The 17,630-nt window shown below is 41.5% G+C and overlaps 1 protein-coding gene across 1 annotated transcript in view; it reads left to right on the forward strand.

Annotated features, from left to right (window-relative positions):
• gucy1a2 (guanylate cyclase 1, soluble, alpha 2) overlaps positions 1-17,630 on the forward strand; it is a 159,147-nt gene that overhangs the window by 111,691 nt on the left and 29,826 nt on the right. Inside the window, exon 7 of the mRNA XM_072264324.1 lies at positions 12,853-12,996. Within this exon, the coding sequence (XP_072120425.1) occupies positions 12,853-12,996 (144 nt within the window). The remainder of the gene's footprint in view (positions 1-12,852; positions 12,997-17,630) is intronic.

Below are 17,630 nucleotides of genomic sequence, written 5' to 3' on the forward strand. Positions count from 1 at the left end.
CCCAAGGCCAGGATTGAACCTGTCTCTGGTAAAGTGAGGCAGTAGGTCTACACACTGTGTCATCCATAAGTTATAACAAAGTACTCGGATTAATGATGGGGAGGAATAATAGCTACATTATTGTGTTTGGCTCACTCAGTGAAAGTTGAGCACACATTTATATTCTTGGAAAGCACACCTTGTCTGTATTTCAGCTTGTTAGTTTGAAGCTGACCAATTTGTTATGTTCCTGTCATCCTCCTGCCTTTACATGCAGTACCAGTGATCCTTTACACACAAAGAAAACATCCTTTGCTTTCTAAACACCGAGACTACTTTTAAATGATCCAACACTGTGTGTTTTATTTAAAGTAACATTAATATTGTTTGTTTTCATTCTGTACAGGTCTTTGAAGATATTTTCTAAATAATATTTGATACTTCAAAGTGAACCATTCATAATCCTTTTGCATGAATTCAGTAAACATAACTAGCCAAGTTGCCAGCTGCAAATTAAATTGTATTTGGCTTCATTTTCAGCACAGTCTTTGATTACCAAGTGCCAATTAAAGCTATGTTCCAATCAAATTTTGTAATGACATAATTAATGGCATAGTTCTATGGATGCAGCTTGAATTTGGTGTCATAACTCTTATAAGCTTCATTTTAGAGTTTGAGTTTATTATAATAAAAGACCATAAGGCATAGGAACAGAATTAGGCTATTCAGCCTATTGCGTCTGTTGTGCCATTCCGTCATGGCTGATTTATTATCTCTCCCAACCACATTCTCTGTAACCTTTGGCACCCTGACTAATCAGAACTATCATCCTCTGCTTTCAATATACCCAATGATTTGGCCTCTACAGCGGTCTGTGGCAATGAATTCCACCAATTCACCACCTTCTGGCTGAAGAAATTATTCCTCGTCTCTGTTTTAAATTGACTTCCCTCTATTCTGAGGCTGTGCCCTCTGGTCTTAGACTCACCCACTATAGAAAACATCCCTTCCTATGGTGGTGATTTTGATGTAAGTTGAATATATCCTAATTTTATGAAGTTTGATGGCATTCATCACAGACTATTGATTAACCTTGTCCTAGTTTGTATCCCCAAGAGGCAGGGCTTGTTGCCAGAGAATATAGCCATTGATAAAAAAAAAAGAGGTCAGGAATAACATAAAGAAAAAACAAAAAAAAATTATGAAGGCAAAATCAAGTGAAGATCATACCATAAGACCATAAGACAAAGGAGCAGAAGTCAGCCATTCGGCCCATCGAGTCTGCTCCGCCATTTTATCATGAGCTGATCCATTCTCCCATTTAGTCCCACTCCCCCGCTTTCTCACCATAACCTTTGATGCCCTGGCTACTCAGATACCTATCAATCTCTCCCTTAAATACACCCAGTGACTTGGCCTCCACTGCCGCCCATGGCAACAAATTCCATAGATTCACCACCCTCTGGCTAAAAAAATTTCTTTGCATCTCTGTTCTGAATGGCCGCCCTTCAATCCTTAAGTCATGCCCTCTCATACTAGACTCCCCCATCATGGGAAACAACTTTGCCACATCCACTCTGTCCATGCCTTTCAACATTCAAAATGTTTCTATGAGGTCTCCCCTCATTCTCCTAAACTCCAAGGAATACAGTCCAAGAGCGGACAAACGTTCCTCATATGTTAACCCTCTCATTCCCGGAATCATTCTAGTGAATCTTCTGTGTACCCTCTCCAATGTCAGCACATCCTTTCTTAAATAAGGAGACTAAAACTGCCCACAGTACTCCAAGTGAGGTCTCACCAGCGCCTTATAGAGCCTCAAAATCACATCCCTGCTCCTATACTCTATTCCTCTAGAAATGAATGCCAACATTGCATTCGCCTTCTTCACCACCGACTCAACCTGGAGGTTAACCTTAAGGGTATCCTGTACGAGGACTCCCAAGTCCCGTTGCATCTCAGAACTTTGAATTCTCTCCCCATTTAAATAATAGTCTGCCCGTTTATTTCTTCTGCCAAAGTGCATAACCATACACTTTCCAACATTGTATTTCATTTGCCACTTCTTTGCCCATTCTTCCAATCTATCCAAGTCTCTTTGCAGACTCTCTGTTTCCTCAGCACTACCGGCCCCTCCACCTATCTTTGTATCATCAGCAAACTTAGCCACAAAGCCATCTATTCCATTATCCAAATCATTGATGTACAATGTAAAAAGAAGCAGCCCCAACACGGACCCCTGTGGAACACCACTGGTAACCGGCAGCCAACCAGAATAGGATCCCTTTATTACCACTCTCTGTTTCCTGCCAATCAGCCAACGCTCTATCCACATATGTAAATTTCCCATAATTCCATGGGCTCTTATCTTGTTAAGCAGCCTCATGTGTGGCACCTTGTCAAAGGCCTTCTGAAAATCCAAATATACAACATCCACTACATCTCCCTTGTCTAGCCTACTTGTAATTTCCTCAAAAAATTGTAATAGGTTTGTAAGGCAGGATTTTCCTTTAAGGAATCCATGCTGAGTTCTGCCTATCTTGTCATATGCCTCCATGTACTCTGTAACCTCATCCTTGACAATCGACTCCAACAACTTCCCAACCACCGATATCAAGCTAACAGGTCTATAATTTTCTTTTTGCTTCCTTGCCCCCTTCTTAAATAGCGGAGTGACATTTGCAATCTTCCAGTCCTCCGGAACCATGCCAGAATCTATCGACTTTTGAAAGATCATCGCTAATGCCTCCGCAATCTCCACAGCTACTTCCTTCAGAACACGAGGGTGCATTCCATCTGGTCCGGGAGATTTATTTACCTTTAGACTATTCAGCTTCCTGAGTGCTTTCTCTGTCGTAATTGTGACTGCGTGCACTTCTCTTCCCTGCCACCCTTGAGTGTCCGGTATACTGCTGATGTCTTCCTCAGTGAAGACTGATGCAAAATACTCGTTCATCTTTTCCCTCTTAATGACCTTCTTAGTTTCCTTTTGTAAGCTTTTAAAAACTTCCCAATCCTCTGTCTTCCCACTAATTTTTGCTTCCTTGTATGCCCTCTCCTTTGCATTAACTTAGGCTTTGACTCCTCTTGTCAGCCACGGTTGCATCCTTTTTCCATTTGAAAATTTCTTCTTTTTTGGAATATACCTGTCTTGCACCTTCCTCACTTCTCGCATAAACTCCAGCCACTGCTGCTCTGCCGTCTTTCCCGCCAGTGTCCCTTTCCAGTCAACTCTGGCCAATTCCTCTCTCATGCCACTGTAATTTCCCTTACTCCACTGAAGTTTTCAAATTTCACAGTGAACTCAATCATGTTATGATCACTGCCTCCTAAGAGTTCCTTCACCTCAATCTCTCTAATCACCTCCGGTTCATTACACAATACCCAATCCAGTACAGCCGATCTCCTAGCGGGCTCAACAACAAGCTGTTCTAAAATGCCATCTCACAGACATTCTACAAATTCTCTCCCTTGAGATCCAGTGCCGACGTGATTTTCCCAATCCACTCGCATGTTAAAATCCCCCACAATTATCATAACGCTGTCCTTCTGACAAGCCTTTTCTATTTCCTGTTGTAATTTGTAGTTCACATCACTGCAGCTGTTTGGAGGCCTATAAATAACTGCCATCAGGGTCCTTTTACCCCTGCTGTTTCTTAGCTCAACCCATAAAGATTCTGCACCTTCCGATCCTATATCACCTCTTTCTAATGATTTAATATCATTTCTTACCAGTAAAGCCACGCCTCCCCCTCTGCCTACCTTCCTATCCTTCCGATACACCGTGTATCCTTGGATGTTCATCTCCCAGAGACATGCATCCTTTACCCAGGTCTCAGTGATGGCCACAATATCATATCTGCCAATCTGTAGCTGTACAACAAGATCATCCACCTTATTTCTTATGCTGCGTGCATTTAAGTACAACACCTTAAGACCAGTATTTGATACTTTTTGCTTTGATTTCACTGCAACTTTATTGCACTGCAACTCATCCCAGTGGCTACAAATTTGCCCCATCACCTGCCTGTCTTTCCTGATATCTTTACTGCTCACTATCTTAGATTTATTTCTGTTTTTCCCTTCCTCCACTCTATCATTCCGGTTCCCATCCCCCTGCCATATTAGTTTAAACCCTCCCTAACAGCTCTATTAAACCTTTCCGCCAGGATATTTGTCCCCTTCGGGTTCAGGTGTAACCTGTCCTTTTTGAACAGGTCATACTTCCCCCAGAAGAGATCCCAATGATCCAAGAATCTGAAGCCCTGCCCCCTGCACCAGTCTCTCAGCCACGCATTCATCTGCCTGATCCGACTACTCTTGCCCTCGCTAGCATGTGGCACAGGTAGCAATCCTGAGATTACTACCCTGGAGGTCCTGCTTCTCAGCTTCCTTCCTAAATCCTGGAAATCTCTCTTCAGGACCTCCTCCCTTATCCTATCTATGTCATTGGTACCAACATGTACCAAGACAACTGGCTGCTTGCCCTCTCCCTTCAGAATATTCTGGACTCAATCCGAAACATCCCGTACCCTGGCACCTGGGAGGCAACACACCATACGGGTATCTCTATCAGGCTCACAGAATCTCCTGTCCGTTCCCCTGACTATGGAATCCCCTATGACTACCACATTCCTCTTCTCCCTCTTTCCCTCCTGCACAACAGTGCCAGGCTCAGTGCCAGAGACCCGGTCACCGTGGGCGTCCCCTGTCAGGTCATCCTCCTCAACAGCATCCAGAACAAGGCATTTGTTGCGGAGGGGGACAGCCACAGGTGTGCTCTCCACTATCTGGGCATTTTCCTTCCCTCTTCTGACAGTGACCCAGTTTTCTGACCCCTGTAGCCTAGGGATGACTATCTCCCTGTAGCTCCTGTCTATCACCTCTTCACTTTTCCTGATAAGCAGTAAGTCATCAAGCTGCAGCTGCAGATCCCTAACACGGTCTCTGAGGAGCTGCATCTCCGTGAACCTGGCGCAGATGTGGCCATCAGGGAGGCTGGAGGTCTCCCAGGATTCCCACATCTGACACCCTGAACAAAGCACTAACCCTGCAGGCATGCTATCTAATTCTACAGGAATGAAACAGGAAAAGTAAGTCTACTCACCCACTTACCTTGCCAAACAGATGAACTTTTTAAACCGTTAGCTCATACCATTAGCTGTGTGAGCCCTGCTGTTCCTGTCTGTCTGGGCCGATTCACCAAGGGGGAATAAAAAGAGTCGGTGCTTCGCTCTTGCATCTTCCCGTTTACCGCTGAAGCCTGTTGAAGCCAAAGCCCTACACTCTGCTACCACTCAGTCCGCTGCCCGCTCCGACAGCTGCCCGCTGTATAAGGTGCAAAGAATAGCGGATGCAAAGAATACAACTACAAAGAATAGCAAAAAGTGTTAAAATGGTTGTTAAGAGCTACAAAGAGCATGGAAATCAATTTACAAGGCATAACATAATCAACACCAATACTTTTAAAAGGGAATCAAGAGCAAAACTTGTTCCTTAAATATGGATAGCTTCGACATCGTACGTTTAATATAAGAATATGGCCGGCACATAATATTAATTTGCATCAGTGCTTACATTAGAAGAAAAGGATGCCTTACGAGACATCCTAGGGTAGCTAATATCAAACAACAAGAATTCTGCAGGTGCTGGAAATTCAAGCAACACACATCAAAGTTGCTGGTGAACGCAGCAGGCCAGGCAGCATCTGTAGGAAGAGGTACAGTCGACGTTTCAGGCCGAGACCCTTCGTCAGGACTAACTGAAGGAAGAGTGAGTAAGGGATTTGAAATCCTCCTTCAGTTAGTCTTGACAAAGGGTCTCGGCCTGAAACGTTGACTGCACCTCTTCCTACAGATGCTGCCTGGCCTGCTGCGATCACCAGCAACTTTGATGTGTGTAGCTAATATCAAATCAGGGATAAATGAAGCAAAAATAATGGAATGAAAAGTGATACTAAAAATTTCTATTCCAAGATTTTAACGGAGGTTAACATTCAAGATGCCCTATCCAGATTACAGAAGATTGTCCCGATTCAAAAAATGTTCCTCTAAACTGGGAAACTGTACATATCATTTCATTATTTGCAAGAAGTGAGAGGGTGAAGTTGGAGAATAAAGACCCAACTAGTCAGGCATCAGTGGTCCAGAAATTACTTGGATCTATAATTAAGGCAAGAGAGCCTGGACAACATGAAATTTACATCTCCCTTCTCTTAACTGCAATCAAAGGAAGATCAAGCCTTCATTTTAAATCTTAGAACAATAAATGCAAATACATGGAGTTAGGTCATAGCTGAACCATGAACAACTAAGAAGCTTGGGTAGACGGCCTATTATTGCTCTGTTTTTCCTTTATATCTTCACAATGGTCAACATGAAATTACCATTTTGCCATTGGATTTACCTGTTTCATGCACAATCTCTGCTTTTCCAATCTGATGTATATATAATACAGAACTGCAAGAACATTGTCATCAAAAATAGCGGAGCAAGTAATTCATCAACCTGCTAAAATGAACAATAATAAGATAAATCCAGTGAAAGCAAATGCATCGACTTTAGCATGAGAGCATGATGCAGGTACATTCAAATCAGTTAAGACTGCAATGTTCTACCCACAAGCATTTGAGAACATGCCATGTAACTGGGAAAAAGAACTAGTTGTGTACCAGCCTGGCATGGTCACATTCCTAGAACTCAAACTTTCACCTGACATAGAAACATAGAAACATGGAAAACCTACAGCACATTACAGGCCCTTCGGCCCACAAATTTGTGCTGAACATGTCCCTACCTTAGAAATTACTAGGCTTACCTATAGCCCTCTATTTTACTAAGCTCCATGTACCTACCTAAATGTCTCTTAAAAGACCCTACCATATCCACCTCCACCACCGTTGCTGGCAGCCCATTCCACGCACTAAGACATCTCAGATATTCACCATCAATATCTCCAGATGTGTCTGGCCCACCATCAGGATCTGCACACCAGATGTTTAAGTTCAATGTAAATTTATTATCAAGTTACTGAACATGTACTACCTAGAGATTCATTTTCTTGCAGGAAAAAAAAACAATCGAAATTTGCAAGAAAATATACCTAAACAAAGACTGACAAACAAGCAATGTGCAAAAGAAGGCAAACTGTGCAAACAAAAGATAATATTGAGAAGATGAGTTGTAAAGAGTCCTTAAAAGTTAGTCTGTAGGTCATAGAATCAGTTCATAGTAGTGCTGAATTAAGTTATCCACTCCTGTTCAGGAGCCAGATGTTTGTAGCGTAATAACTGTTCCTGGGGTGGAACCTAAGGCTTCTGTATTTCCTGTCTGATGGTAGTAGCTGGAGGAGGTCAAGGCCTGGGTAGTGGGAGTATTCGACGATAGATGTGCCTTTTTATGGCAGCGCTCAGTGTATGGACTGGGCTTTATCCATTACTTTCTGTAGTTTTTTCCATTCCTGGGCATTGGTGTTTCCATGATGCAGCCAGTTGGGATACTCTCCATTGTGCATCTGTAAAAATTTGTCAAAGTTTTTGGTGACATGACAAATCTACACAATCCTCAAAGAAAACGAGCAGTGGCATTCAGTTAGGAGACTGGTGTAGGTGCTGGCAAAATTGATGCTGCATTCCCTTAATTCCCATTGTAACACATAAAAGATGGGCAAGGACATCTCCTGCACAATATCACCTACCACTGTTCCTTAATTGATGGATCTGTAACTGAAACATATTTACAAATTACTATGATGAATAAATTAATGGCCAAGTCGTGAGTCAAATATCTGGAAGATGTCTTCACTGCAGCAAACAATGGAGGGAACCAGGGGTCTTATGGAGAGGGAAACTGAAATTAATTAATATCATTAAAGAGAACATAGTATAGAAATTGAAGAAATTCTGTGGACTTAATAAACTGTGTCTCGGGGTTCTAAGAGAGTTGGTTACTGAGATAGCAGATGAGCTGATGATCAGCCAAAACTTTCTGAATCTTGAAGTCCCAGCAGATTGATGAAACACTTACTATTGAACAGTTATTTTCCTAATTTTCAAGTATTATTGGCCTTTAACATATAGTTTAAATTGATTATTAACACCTGGGGTATGTATTATAATTGGTATTTAAATATGTAGATGATGGGAATCAGAAATGCACAAAATTTCTATTGGATCAATATTTTGTATGTAACCCTCAGTTCAGCTATTGGCTTAATCTAGAGAATGATAGCCCCGGCCTGGCCAAACTTAAGAAATCTCATTTGGGTGGATGCTGTGCAATGTGTGCCCTGTTACAAATCAGTACCACAAAATAACAAACAGCACATGATATGCGATTGAATGATTGAGGTTTATAATTCTTAATTTGACTATATGTTTAGTAAATGTCCTGGGTATGACTCTAAACTGCAACTGGTGATGAGGCTCTGACTGGGGACTTTCAGAGCTTTGGGGAAAGTGGAGTTACCCCTTAGTCATCCATTGCTCCCAGGGCCGCTCTGACCCGGAACGGTAGCATCTGCAAGGGTTCCTGCTCAGGTTATGAGCGAAGGCCAACAGCAGATCCGGCAGGTTCAGTAACTGAACTTATGATGGAGAAGGCGGATGAGCTACGACCTCAAATGACAACGGCTATAGTACAGGTGGATGAACATTTGGGAAGAGAAATGGTGATTTCTTCAGTTCGCCCAATGGAAGGCAATAGCAAATCACCGTTGTTAGATACTAGGTTTCCTAGAATCTATTTGCTAAGAAAACCATGGTCAAACTCACAAAATGCATCACACAACAACAGCGTCAAGAGGATCTTCAAGACAATTCTGAAGACGCTTCGCTCAGTAGGATTGATTCTGGGCAGCAGGGGATCCCCGACCATCATCAAGCTGCGGCTCATAAAATTCAAGTAACACAAAAGAAAATTATTGCCTCTTGGAATGCAAGAACCCTATATCAAGCAGGAAGATTGGACAATGTGATAATTGAAATGGAAAGACTAAAAATTAACATCATGGGAATTAGCCAAGTTTGTTAGACGGGTGCTGGTTCATGTCAGAATAGGAATAAAACACTAATTTATTCTTGTGGAACATCCCATACTAATGGAGTAGGAATTCTTAAGGATGAAAACATGGCAAGAAGTGTTTTAGGACATTGGGCAATATCAGAGAGAGTGCTCCTTGTTAGATTCAGAGGACAACCATTTGATTTAGCAATTATACAGGTGTATGCACCAAAAACGGATGGAACAAATGAGGATATAGATAAATTCTATGAAGAGCTTGAACAAGCAAAGAATAGATGCAAATCTCAAGATATTGTTATTGTCATGGGAGATCTAAATGCTAAAGTAGGACAAGGTGCTAATGGAAATATAGGAAAATTTAGACTCGGGGAAAGAAATGAGCGAGGTGAGAAATGGGTAGAATGGTGCAACATGAATAATCAGGTCATTATGAATACCTACTTTAAAAACCATCCAAGACACTTGTGGACCTGGAAAAGTCCGGGTGATAACACTAGAAATCAAATTGACTTTATTACCATAAACCAAAGATTTAGAAACTCAGTGACTCAATGCAAAACATATCCAGGTGCAGACTGTAATAGTGACCATAACCCAGTAGTATAATGTTATGTAAAAGTAAAACTTAAAAAACTAAAGAAGCAAAAACCTGAACAATCCTTTGACTACTCGCAATTAATAAAGAAGAAAACTTAAGACAAAAATTTACAATTGAAGTAAGGAATAGATTTCAAAGTCTAGAAATAGAATCTGTTGAAGATGATAGCAATCATGTAGAAGTGAAGTTTAACTCTCTGAAGGATACCTTGGTAGAATCAGCAAAGTCAGTGATTCCTAAGAAAGAAAAAAAGCACAAAGAATAAATGGATGACAGATGAAATCAAAACTCTAATGGAAGAAAGGAGACTGATGAAAGCAAATCCTATAGAATATAAGTGCTTAGATAAAAAAGTTAAAAGTTTATGTCAAAAAGCCAAAGAAGAATGGTTAAACCAGGAATGTGAGCAACTAGAAAGAATCCCTATTACTGATCTAAAAAGGATACATCAACAAATCAAGAATATCACTGGTAAAATGCTCCTCTGTTCTTCAGGTGGATGTTTGAAAGCAAAGGATGGTACCATTATCATGGAAATGAACAGATGGACTAAGTATATTTAGGAATTGTTTAAAGACGATCGAGGCGAAAAACCAAAAATTAAGAAGAACATTGAAGGTCCAAGTATTTTAAAATCTGAAGTTCATAATGCAATAAATAAGAGGGGAAAGACAGCAGGTCCTGATGAATTAGTAATAGAACAAATTATCGCCCTTGAAGATTATGGAATTGAAAAACTTACTGATTTAATCAATGACATTTATGAGACTGGAATAATACCAGAAGAGATGAAAAATCAGTATTTATCACTCTTTCTAAGAAAGCTGGAGCAATAGAATGTGAATTACATAGGACCATAAGTTTAATGAGTCATAGCACTAAAATACTTCTAAGAATTTTGATGACAAGAGCCAAAAGTAAGATACAAGCTGAAATAGGCAAAGAACAACGTGGTTTTGTGAAAGACAAAGGTACAAGAAATGTGATATTGGTGTTAAGGATACTATCAGAATGAGCTATTCAAGTGCAAAAAGATTTGTTTGTTTTATCGACTACACAAGAGAATTTGATAAAGTGAAGCACAATAAGTTATTTGAAATATTACAGGAAACTTGAGATCTAGATTCGAAAGACCTCCGCCTAATCAGATACCTGTACTGGGAACAAACTGCTGCTGTAAGAATAGATGGAGAAGTGAGTCAGTTTACAAAAATCAAGAGAGGCGTTAGACAAGCGTGTGTTTTCTCCCCTGATTTGTTTAATGTGTACAGTGAAACAATATTACAAAAAATAAGAGACATCTTGGGAATCAAAGTTGGCGGTGGAAACATCAATAATTTCAGTTATGCAGATGACACTGTGTTAATTGCATGTACAGAGGAAGAACTACAAAACTTAATTGAAATAGTTGTTGAAGAAATTGCAAAAATGGGTCTATCTATCAATTGCAAAAAGACAGAATGTATGGTGATATCCAGAAAGAAGGAGAATCCTATATGCAGGCTGAGAAGAAACGGGGAAGACATAAAACAAGTACAGAACTTTTGCTACTTAGGAAGCTGGGTGACATCAGATGGCAGGTGCGACATGGACGTCAAAAGAAGAATAGGGATGGCAAAAGACACCTTTATGAGAATGAAGAGTATAATGATGAACACTAAGCTAGGCATGACAACCCGCCTCAGAGTACTGAAATGTTACGTTTATCCAGTTATGTTATATGGATCAGAATGTTGGACAATATCTAGTAACATGAGGAAACGAATTGAAGCAGCAGAGATGTGGTTTTTGAGGAGGATGCAAAGAATATCATGAACGAAACAAATATCTAACAAGGATGTCATGAACAGAGCAAGCACAAAAAGAGAAGTAATGTATGAGATCATGAAAAGGCAACGTAACTTCATTGGACATGTAATTAGGAAAGAGGAGTTAGAATGCACGGTAATTATGAGAAAGATTGAAGAGAAGAAAGCAAGAGGAAGGCAAAGACAAATGATGATGGAGACACCCAGCAGCCAGAGAACTGGAAATGAATACCAATGAATTGATCCACTTGACCTGAAACAGGAGTGTGTGGGCCATGGCAGTCAAAGCTCAAACTGGGCACGGCACCTGATGATCATGATGATGATGTTAGTAAAGAAACAAAAAACAGAAAAGGGCCCATTCTCATGAAACAGTCTAATGCGCAATGTTGGAGCACACAGTGTCGTCCATTTGTTCCCATCATCCTCCTCTGAGTGTAGCCGACCCTCAGACCCTCGGACCCTCGCTCCTCAGTACTCTCCGTCCGGCAGTTTACCGACTCTCTCCATTCGTGTCCTCTCTCTTTATCACTCCACGACAAAAGTCTGCAAAATCCCTGCTCCCATACACACAGGAGAGAACAGCATCCCACTCATTGGCTAACATGCCCCCGTTATCTCCAGTCATAACCCAAACATTACTGCTACAGAGAAACCATTACCTTAGCAGTGAAACGTTACAGAGAGGCCATTACATTAGCAGTGAAACCTTATAGCGTGTTACATGTATACAACTGGTCAATTTCTGTATAAAAATTGAATTTCTTTGTTCAAACTTCTGAGCAGTGTGTTCTCCTTGTGAACAGGTAAATAAAGTGTGATTGAGGAATGGGTGCAGTAGTCAGAGTCCAGTTAATCATAGATGACCAGGAGCCTGTGAGATGATTGGAAAGATGTGCTCAATAATACCAAAGGTTGAAACAAGTTGATTAGAGGGAATCTATTCGCACTGGGGAAAGGGTCACTATCTAAGCTGAGTAGAAAGATATCAGTTGTGACATAAAGAAAAACACTTTCGCGCACAAGTATTCATGATCTAGAGCTTGCTGCCTGAATAAGTGGTAGAAATATAGTCTATCTCTGCTTACAAAGGGGAATTGAATAGTTGACAAGGAGGGAAAACATTGGGCTACTGGGAAGGATCAGGGTCGTGGACTGTCTGGATTATTTCGAAACAGTCTGGATGGGCTGAATGGCATCTTTTCGAGCTGAAATTAATTTATGACACTGAGCAGAATTGTTTAAAACAGGTGCTGGAGGAAACAGCAGAACTGATTTTTAGTACAATATATAATCCGATGGCATGGCACACTTATAATTCAATCATGAACTTCAGAGTGGGAGATCAGTCTTGGTTCGATGAGCTGTGCAGATGAGTTTGCCAGAGAGGCACCGAAAAAAAAACAGCATAATGACTCATTGCCATTTCCCACTTGAATTTCTGCAGGTTGAGACAATAGGTGATGCATATTGTGTTGCTGGAGGATTACACAGAAAGAGCAGAAACCACGCCAAACTCATTGCCCTGATGGCACTAAAAATGATGGAGCTGTCTGAGGAAGTACAGACACCAAACGGAAAGCACATCCAGGTGAGTAATGGTTCTGGAGGCATAAATAATCCCAACACTCCTTGAGACGAGCTGTTGTTTCTTCTAACAGTCAGTAGTTCACATATTTATTTAAGCACTGCTATAAATAACAGCCCAATCTATATGGATGGTACAAATATGTTTTATGTTTCTGGTTGTTCAGAAGCATTTATAGTTGATTGTATTTTTATTATTTTTTAAAAGTTATGATTATTTTTAAGGTTTTAGTTCAGGACTTTTAACATGTGAAATTTTGTGTCAGCCAGCAAAGCTGGGGATAAGGCTCAAAATCAGTGTCATGTTTAATATCATTTGCATATTTCATGAAATGTGTTGTTTCTTTGCTGCAGCAGTACATTGCAATGCATAATTATAAGAGCTATAAATTAGAATAAGAAATAAATATAACAAATTAAATAAGTGGTGCAAAAGGAGAACAAAACAAAGGAAAAACAAACATAAGGAAGTAGTGTACGTGAGTTCATCGTCCATTCGGAAATCTGATGGCAGAGGGGAAGAAGCTGTTCCTGAAATGTTCAGTGTGTGTCTTCAGGCTCCCCTACCTGCTCTTTGATGGTAACAATGAGAGGAGGGCATGCCCTGGGTAACGATAGATGCCTCCTTTTTGAGGTATTGCCTTTTGAAGGTGGCCTCAGTGTCGGGGAGCTTAGTGTTCATGATGGAGCTGGCGTAGTTTATGAATTTTTGCAGCTTTTCCTGATCCTGTGCAGTGGTCCCTCTGTACCAGATAGTGATGCAACTAGTTAGAATGCTCTCCATGGTACATCTGTAGAAATTTGGGAGAGTCTCTGATGACATACCAAATCTCCTGAAACTCCTAATGAAATATAGCCACTGCCGTGTCTTCACTGTAATTGTATCAATATGCTGGACCCTGGACAGATCTTCAGAGATGTTGACACACAGGAACTTGAAACTGCTCAAGCATTCCACTGCTGATCCCTCGATGAGGACGTGTTTCCTTTGACTTCACCGTCCTGAATTCCCCAATCAATTCCTTGGTCTCACCTGCCACGGGGATTTGCACAGATGTAGTTTTATTCTCCATTTCAAAGCGTGCATAAAAGGCGTTGAGCTCATCTGGGAGTGAAGCATCACGACCATTCATGATGTTAGGCTTCGTCTTGTAGGAAGTAATGGCCTGCAAACCCTGCCAGAGCTGACGGACATTCAATTTAGTCTCTAACTTCAATTGGAGTTGTTTTTGCCGCTCTTAAAATAGCCTTCCAAGGGTTATACCTGGGCTTCTTGTATAATTCTGGATCAATGGTCTTGAATGCCACTGAACTAACCTCAGCAGACTGCAAATTTCCTAGTACATCCACTGTGTTTGATTTGGCTATGTCCAGTATGTTCTCGAAGGCACACACTCATCCACACAAGTCTTGATGAAGTTGGTGACAACTGTGGCGTATTCATTTAGATTCGAAGATGAACCCCTGAATATTGTCCAGCCCACTGACTCAAAGCTGTCCACTGAGTGCTCCTCCGCCTCCCTTGACCATACTTCCTTGGTCCTCACCACTGGTGCTGTCGTCTTTAGTTTCTGCCTGAATGCCAGGAATAGAAGTGCAGCCAGGTGATCAGACTTTCCAGTGCGGGCATGGGACGGTGGGGTAAGTGCTCTTGATGGTGCTATAATAGTGGTCAAGTGTGGTGGCTTCTCTGGTTTTACTGTTTATCAGGGAGTTTCGGGTACAGGTCTTGACCATTGTATCATTGGAGGCCTACTGTCTGATGATGTCAACGTGGGCTTCTGGAGCACTTTGAGTCAGTACGTTAGCTCCTCCACATCCAGATTAGGTATGTTTGTGTTTAGGGGCATATGTGGGCAGTAATATCAGGCAGTTGGGCCCATGCCAACAACATCTGGGCTGATATAATTTACAAACAACGGTTATTATTTCTCTGTGCATTATACAAGTACAAAACTTCAGAGAGAATCAGAATAAGGTTTATTATCAGTGATTATATGATGTAAAATTTGTTGTTTTGCAGCGGCAGCACAGTGAAAAGAAGTTAAAATTGCTATAAATTTAAAAAATAAATAGTGCGAAAAGGTGAATAACAAGGTAGTGTTCAAAGTGACAAAAGCAACTGGGATTAAAATGAGATGTATATTCTCAATCGTTCTTTATTCGCTAAGTGTAGTTCTAGGAATGTATTCAATGGATTTTTGAGAAAATGAATCTTGAGGCCCTCTGTTGGTCAGACTTGACCATGTTTGCTGCATCCTGGCTGTCTGCACGATACAAGCCATGGCAGTACGATACGAGAGCAAGCTGTTGCCCATGTAGCATGCTCCTCCTCTCCGTGCAACCAATAAATCCAAGTACGATACAGTGTGGCACCAGCTGTGTCACAGGAGTTACTAGTCAGCGTTGAACTTAACGTAGGGACCCCAGCTTTGGATTTTCCTCAGGGTTTATTCCCAAGGCCTTCCCCATGAATGGGAATAGCAGCAAGGCAGCAGAAGTTTGAGATCAGAGTTTTCCTTCTCCTAGATGAGTTGCCAACTATGGATGACGAGCCCCATCTGCCCAAAGAGACCGATTTTCAGGCTGTCTTTGCTGCTTCTCCTGTTGCAGAAACGGTTCTGACGGGATTAGTAACTAAGCCACGTGTAAAGGCCAGGAGCTGGGCTTGGTTGTCAGAGGCTGTTTAAGACACACACCATTGGGAGAATTTAATAGGTGGTCGGGACTTGTCCACACTATCACCCCGCAACTATAACAACCTTAAGGAACCAGAAAAAATGAATACCTAATAAATTACAATTGACATAAGAACAGGTTACCCTTGGATCCAAATTCGGTTGAAAAGAGATGAATTCCAGGGATGAGGTGAGAGGAATTGCTCTTGACATCAAAAAAACTTTGGTAAAGCTAAAATCAGAGGGCATCCAATAGAAGCACTCTAATAGTTAGAGCCATTTTTTAAAGGCAGTGTCCTGGGCTAGTATCATCCTCAACTGCTTCATCAATGACCTACCATGTATGATGTCACTAACAAAGCTATTGCTGGTCAGTTTCATTTCCACAGCTCCTCAGCAACTGAGCCCATAAATAGCAAGACCTCAGCAACATTCAGATAGGAGGTGATAAGTAACATTTATGCCACAGAAACATCTGCCATTGACCGTCTCCAAGAATAGGATAGCTGTTGTGGAGTAAAAGGATCACTCACAGTCTAATCTGTCATCCCATTTCTTTATTTTGATTTCTGTCAACTAAAGTTCTTGATTGACCCGACGCAGACTGGGAGACCGCTTTGCTGAACACCTACGCTCTATCCGCCAGAGAAAGCAGGATCTCCCAGTGGCCACGCATTTTAATTCCACATCCCATTCCCATTCTGACATGTCTATCCATGGCCTCCTCTACTGTAAAGATGAAGCCACACTCAGGTTGGAGGAACAACACTTTATATTCCGTCTGGGTAGCCTCCAACCTGATGGCATGAACATCAACTTCTCTAACTTCCGCTAGTGCCCCACCTCCCCCTCGTACCCCATCTGTTATTTATTTTTATACACACATTCTTTCTCTCACTCTCCTTTTTCTCCCTCTGTCCCTCTGAATATACCCCTTGCCCATCCTCTGGGTTCCCCCCCCCTTGTCTTTCTCTCCAGACCTCCTGTCCCATGATCCTCTCATATCCCCTTTGCCAATCACCTGTCCAGCTCTTGGCTCCATCCCTCCCCCTCCTGTCTTCTCCTATCATTTTGTATCTCCCCCTCCCCCTCCCACTTTCAAATCTCTTACTAGCTCTTCCTTCAGTTAGTCCTGACGAAGGGTCTCGGCCTGAAACGTCGACTGTACCTGTTCCTAGAGATGCTGCCTGGCCTGCTGCGTTCACCAGCAACTTTGATGTGTGTTGCTTGATTGTTTCTTCACTTACCTATTCACTTTATAGGTGCAGACCATACACTCTCTCTAATACATTTTCATACATGCAGAGAAATAAGGAATTATAATGGAACTATGAATATAATTTTACTGAAGAAGTAGTTTATGACAAGAGGGTGCATGATCAGTCATTACAGATGTCATCCATCTGCCCCTGCCTCTGGTCCAGGTCTAGTGGTCCATTGACTAAAACATCCTGTTAACTTCTTCAAGGGCATTGTATCCTAGGAACAGGTCAATTATCTTCAAATTTAGCTATTCTAGAGCATGGCAATTATGCTATTGTCCCACGCTGCAGACTTGACATTCAATGAAATTACTCCCTGTCAAAATCTCAGGGTCACCATCAAAACTGAAATGAACCTCACACAGATTACAATAGCATGCCCACCTGCTGACACCCCAAGGCTTACCCTTTTCCAGAACGCATGATAGAATACAATCACTTGCCTGGCGGATTGCATCCTTAACAATTTTTGAAAATGCTGACTCAACCCAGGACAAAACAAGCTGTTTAATTGGCACCTCATCAGTCATGCTAAACATTCATTCCTTCCACAATTTGTGCAATGCTGTTGTTGTGTGTACTATCAATGAAACAGACAGCAGTTAGTTAGGCTGCTTGGACAGCACTTTCCAAATCTGTAAACTCTATCACAAAGGAGGACAAAGGCTGAAAGTATTTGGAAACAACCAGGAGCTCCC

Source organism: Mobula birostris, chromosome 7, assembly GCF_030028105.1.
Source record: "Mobula birostris isolate sMobBir1 chromosome 7, sMobBir1.hap1, whole genome shotgun sequence".
In the NCBI taxonomy this organism is placed as follows: Eukaryota; Metazoa; Chordata; class Chondrichthyes; order Myliobatiformes; family Myliobatidae; genus Mobula; species Mobula birostris.